Here is a 5,795-nt window from a genome sequence, read left to right as displayed (position 1 = left end):
TCTTTACTCCCAGATAAGTTACTTTTGCCCTGAGGACCAAATTTATTCAAGGCATCATACTTCTCTGAGATTCTATTTATTCCTTGTTTGGCCTGCTGGGCCTTCTGTTGAATATGAATAATGTCCTCTGTCGTACAGTAGGTACTCTCAGGGCCATCGTGAATCGTTAGGCCCTTCATTGAGGGCAAAGGCACAGTACCGAAATCTGGCCCTGGCTGATCGTCTACAATAGGAGGAGGAGGCGGAAGCTCCATAGACACATCCCTCTGTCTCAGAATGCTTTGCGTTTCCTTAATATCACTGTTGCAATAGAAGCTTTAGTTATTCTTAATATCACAGTGGACGAGTTACACCTTGTAGGAAATCAACACAGGGGGTACCTGCTAGAACTGATGCTCACCAAGATCAGATTCCCCAGTCCGAAAAAGCCTACAATAACATCCGATACTGAGGATTCTGGGTAATAAACCAGGACTTTGCCATAAGGGGGTAACATGGCAGAGATAAAGGTCACCATAGATTAACTTACTAAATGGCAATGTTTTGACATTTCAATTATGTTTTAAAAGAATATACATGTACTTTGATATTTTTTCCCTCTTTAAAGCTCTACAGAATGAGTTCAGATTGTAGGTATGAGTCCCACCCTGCCTAACCTTGACCTTCTATCTCACTGGCTGGACGCCACGCTCTACTCCACAGACTACCGCCCTGTACCTCTCACGGAGTGTGTCAAACTGGGGGGCAGACATCTTTGATTCCAGTCTACAAAAAATCAGAGAGGTGGATCTTAGAGTGGTGTGTGATTCTGCTGTGCTTAGAAACATTTGTTGCGGACACTCAGTGCTTATTTTCTGTCCGACAAAGAACTGGTGTGAGAAGTTGGCAGAGACAATTGCCAGGAAGTTCTATAACATCTGAAGAAAGGTGAGTATGAAAGGAAAAAGAAAAGGTGTTTTCTGAAGTTAATGATGTTTGTGTGGGGAGGTACGTTTTACAGATTGTCTCTATGATGGGTCAGAGGTACAATCAATAAATTATCAAGGTTCAATATTTGATACATTCTGATTAATTTTGTAAATTCTGCTTAACCATGATTAATTCTGCTTTACTTTGTGATGAGTTCTGTTTTATCCCGTGATTAATCATACTTTACTCTATGATGAACTCTATACATTGTCAGGTCCTGAACCAGACTGTTCCTTCTCTTTACCCCTGAACAGACCCTCCCTGATTTATGCCGTAGAACAACTGAGGAGGACTCCTGTGGGGTTAGACTCTACCCTGGGGAAGACCGTGCCATATGGGGTGGCATATCATCACGCAGGTAATATGATTGTCAGCTTATGCATCTGTTATATGATCTCACTGAAGAATTACTCGAATTGAATCAGTTTTACATTTTATTCACGTAGACAGATAACATACAAGCACATGCTTCCACCCTGACGTCCATGCACGCACTACTCATGCCGGATACACACTGACACCTGACCCACACTAAGAACCATAACTCTTGCACACAAACTCTTACACACAAGTGACACAACACAAATTAGAGTTACTTCCCTTAACACTGTAACATAATATCAATACACTACAATACCCCCTTTTCTAAGAATAAACTTTTACACTTCTCAAAATAAATGAATTACTGAAAAGAAATTACTGTCCAATATTATGCTAGAAAACATTTACAATTTACAGTCTCAGATATAATAAACTTATAGTCAATAACATTCACACGGAAATATTTCACAGTTCGAAGTCCTTAAGACGTTGCGGTAGTTTCCTTATACGGGTAGACCTTCTAACACTCGGAGTTTCTGGAGCCGAGGACGGAACATCATCACTATTAGCACTAGACTCAACACTCGGTTCTCTAAGATCACTCGGATTCTCTGGAATATCGGACACACTTTCCGGTTCCTGATATTTTTTCACGAATTCACTATTTCGCTTCACTAACACTCCCTCTGGTGATTTAACAACACAGCTGTTTCCGGTTTTCTGTACGAGTGTATACGGTTCCACGTGATATGGTGTATCCATTTTGTCCTTGGTCGCTTTCTTCAAGAGGACTGAATCTCCTAGCTCCAAATCACACTCCTGTGCATCACGTTTCTCATCGATATAAATCTTGTTCCTGTGTTTAGAATACGCATCCTTATCGCGCACTCCCTCATCATAGTCGTTTTCTTGTAGATTTTCCACTTGCGGTAGCTTTGTCCTAAGCTTACGACGGAACATCAATTCCGCAGGTGGTACTCCTGTCGTAGTATGAGGAGTCGTTCTGTATGCAAATAGATATTTGCGGATTTCGGTCTTCCAATTTTTAGACTCGGCTTGTGCAATCCGAATTCTTTTCATCAACGATCTGTTTTGTCGTTCTACCTCCCCGTTTGCTGAAGGATGTAACGGTGTAACTGCTCGGTGCTTTATACAGTTATCTGTCAAGTAATCCTTGAATAACTTAGATCTGAACTGGGGTCCATTATCAGAAGTTATTTGTAATGGAAGTCCATGTCGACAAAACATTCCCTCCAGCGAATCAATGATTTTCTCACTTGTAATATCCTTGGTAACTTCAATCTCGTAGTATCTGCTGTAATAATCAACAACAACTAACACATACTGTCCAGATGTTAACGGTCCAAGAATATCAATACCTAATTCTTGCCATGGCCCTGTTGGTAATGGAGTAGGACTGATTGGTTCCGGTTTCGGAAACGCACTGGTAATCTGACATCCGTGACACGATTTCACATACTTCTCCACTTCCTTGTCCATCCCAGGCCACCACACTTTAGTACGTAACTGCTGTTTCGTCCCAACGATTCCTAGATGACCCTGGTGAGCTAACTGTACACACTGCTTCCTTAGATTTCTCGGAATCACTATTCTGGATCCTCGTAACACCACGTATCCAATACAACAAAGTTCATCTCGGAATGGGTAATAATCAACACATGATTTATCCCACTTTCCCTCTTTGATGAATTTCCGAACTCGAATAAGTTCTTCATCCCTCCGTGAAGCTTCTTCTACTTCTCGAGTCGACAGTGCCTGAGGGGTTGCCTCCCTTGCAATAAATTTCACATATTGCTCAGTGTCTCTGGAATTACTGTTTTCTACAGGTTTCTTGTCCACCAACCGTGATAACGCATCTGCGATATTCTGATGTCCAGGTGAATAACGTACTTTGAAGTTGTAAGCCATAAGTTTTAATAGCCATCTTTCAATTCTTGCATTAGGTCTGGATTTTCTTCCATAAATCACTTCTAATGGTTTGTGATCTGTGACTAATTCAAAATCCACCCCGTATAGATAGATATGGAACTTCTCACATGCCCATACGACTGCCAAAGCTTCTTTCTCGATTGTCGAATAATTGCGTTCGGCCGCTGACAACGTACGACTGGCATAACTGATGACCCGTGTTTCACCTTTGTTGACTTGAAGTAAGACAGCTCCCAGGCCTACATTACTATCATCTGTCACTAACTGAGTTTTTTCTGCATCTAGTCTGTAATGTCCCAAAGTTTTCACATTTGACAAACAACTTTTTAGAGTGTCAAAGCTTTTCTTCTGTTCGGCTGTCCAGACAAACTTCACATTTTTCTTTGTCAGTCTTCTGAGTGGTTCTGCCACAGTAGCAAGATTTGGTATGTAACGAGCACTAAAGTTTACAAGTCCAAGGAAACTTTTCACTTCAGATGCATTTGTTGGCTCTTTAGCGTTGAGTAACGACTTGATCCTTTCACTAGTCGGTCCTATACCATTCTTTGACAAGACATGTCCCATGAATGTTATCTTGTTCATCCTAAACTCACACTTGTTTAGATTTAGTGTCAGACCTTTGTCTTTGAGTCTCTGTAAGGCTTTGCGAAGTCGCTCATCATGTTCTGCTTTGTCACGACCATAGATTACAATATCGTCTGATATATTCTGTACTCCTTCACAGTCATGAAACACTTGCGAAATCACTTGCTGATATTTCTCTGGAGCTGATGAAATACCAAACATCAGTCTCTTATATCTGTAGAGACCTTTGTACGTAACGAATGTAGTGATCTCCCTTGACGACTCTTCCAGCTCAATTTGATGGTATCCACTTCTAAGGTCTAACTTACTAAACACTTGGCTACCATTCACCATGTAGAGTATGTCATCCACTGTTGGAATAGGATGCCGTTCACGAATAATGGCAGCATTGGCTTGCCTCATGTCGACGCACAATCTAATGTCACCATTGGGTTTCGGTACAATTATGACTGGACTGACCCACGGTGTAGGATCATTAACTCGTTCAATGATATCCTGAGACTCAAGTTCGTCCAACTGTTCTCCTACTTTATCTCGCAAACTGTATGGAATTCTGTACATGCTTTGAGCTACTGGCTTCACATTCTTGTCAATATGTAACTTCAACTTAAAGTCTTTGAGTTTTCCAATTCTTTGAAAACACTCGGAATATTCATGAATGAAGTCAGTTGGTTGAACTGTGTTTACTCCGAGTTTCAAAACTCCTAAGTTCATAGCTGTCTCTTTGCCTAGTAACGCTGGTCCTGTACCATTTAGTACAAAGAACTCCTCTTCTCTACTATTTCCATTTTCCTGAATTGACGTTTGGGCTCTAAATTTACCCAATAATTTCAACGGTTCTGTGGATCCGTAAGCAAAAAGTTTCTTTTCACACTTCTCTGAGTGACACTTGATACGGTTCTTCTTGAGATATTCCCAGATTTCTTTATCAATAATGTTAGCTGATGCACCACTATCAATGACAAATTCTACAGGATTTCCTCCTACACTGACTTTTACTTTGTCTGATGATGTATGTCCTGTTTTCAGACTAAACACGTATACTTCTGAGTCGGAATCCACTTCAGAATAGTCCACTTTGTGTATATTCCCACCTTTGCTTGGTTTGCCTTTTACGGGTTTCTTTGTTAAACAGCATTTAATAAAATGTCCAACTTTTCCGCACTTCCGACATTCCTTATTCCGAGCAGGACACGATACGTCCTTTGCAAAATGCCCCTCTCGTCCACAACGAAAACACTTCTTGTCCTGAAATCTGTGTTTCTGTTTGTCAGTTTTTTCACGATGTCCCTGAATTCTGTTTACTGATGCCACAATTTCAGTGTCCATATGCCTAGCCTGTGTTTCAGTCATCTCAAATGTAACTGCTATTGTCCTCAATTGCTCTAAAGTCAAGTCTTTTCCTTTCTCTAACAACTTGGCTCTTATTTTATGAGATCTGCACTTTTCAATCACTTGATCCCGAATTTGCTCATCCTGATTTGTGAAGTCACAATACACAGCCTGTTGCCGTAATTTTGTGATAAATTGTTCTACTGTTTCACTCTCGGTTTGTAGAATTTTCCTGAACACATATCGTTCATACGGAACGTTGACTTTATTCTCAAAATGTTTATCTAACGTTTTCACAGCTAACATATACACATTGTCATTATCGCCTGCTTGTTCAACATTCAACGTATAAAATATGTCTTGAACTTCTGGTCCAGCACAGTGCAAAAGTAATGCTTTTTTTTTGTTCAGCGTCACTCACCCCTTTTCCAACAGCGAAAAGTTCAAAACTTCGGTGCCACCTTTTCCAGGCTTGATTTATTTGTGAAGGTTCAGCATTTGGATTAAATTTCCCAACTCCGTTGAGTTCTATTAGTGTAGCCATCTTGTAGTTTTCGTTTTCCTCGTCGCCAGTGAAGAATTACTCGAATTGAATCAGTTTTACATTTTATTCACGTAGACAGATAACATACAAGCAC

The 5,795-nt window shown here is 40.5% G+C and overlaps 1 protein-coding gene across 1 annotated transcript; it reads right to left on the bottom strand.

Moving 5' to 3' along the window:
* Positions 1 to 1,755: 1,755 nt before the first annotated feature.
* LOC134233326 (uncharacterized protein K02A2.6-like) lies at positions 1,756 to 5,463 on the bottom strand. Its single transcript, XM_062715293.1, has one exon. The coding sequence runs from the start codon at positions 5,461 to 5,463 to the stop codon at positions 1,756 to 1,758; it is 3,708 nt and encodes a 1,235-aa protein (XP_062571277.1).
* Positions 5,464 to 5,795: the final 332 nt, after the last annotated feature.

The sequence above is a fragment of the Saccostrea cucullata genome, unplaced genomic scaffold (assembly GCF_032062105.1).
Source record: "Saccostrea cucullata isolate Sc308-1 unplaced genomic scaffold, CSIRO_AGI_Scuc_v1 ctg4048, whole genome shotgun sequence".
NCBI classification, from domain to species: Eukaryota; Metazoa; Mollusca; class Bivalvia; order Ostreida; family Ostreidae; genus Saccostrea; species Saccostrea cuccullata.
Note: the sequence above shows the minus strand (reverse complement) of the source record. Positions and strands in the feature narration are given on the sequence as shown.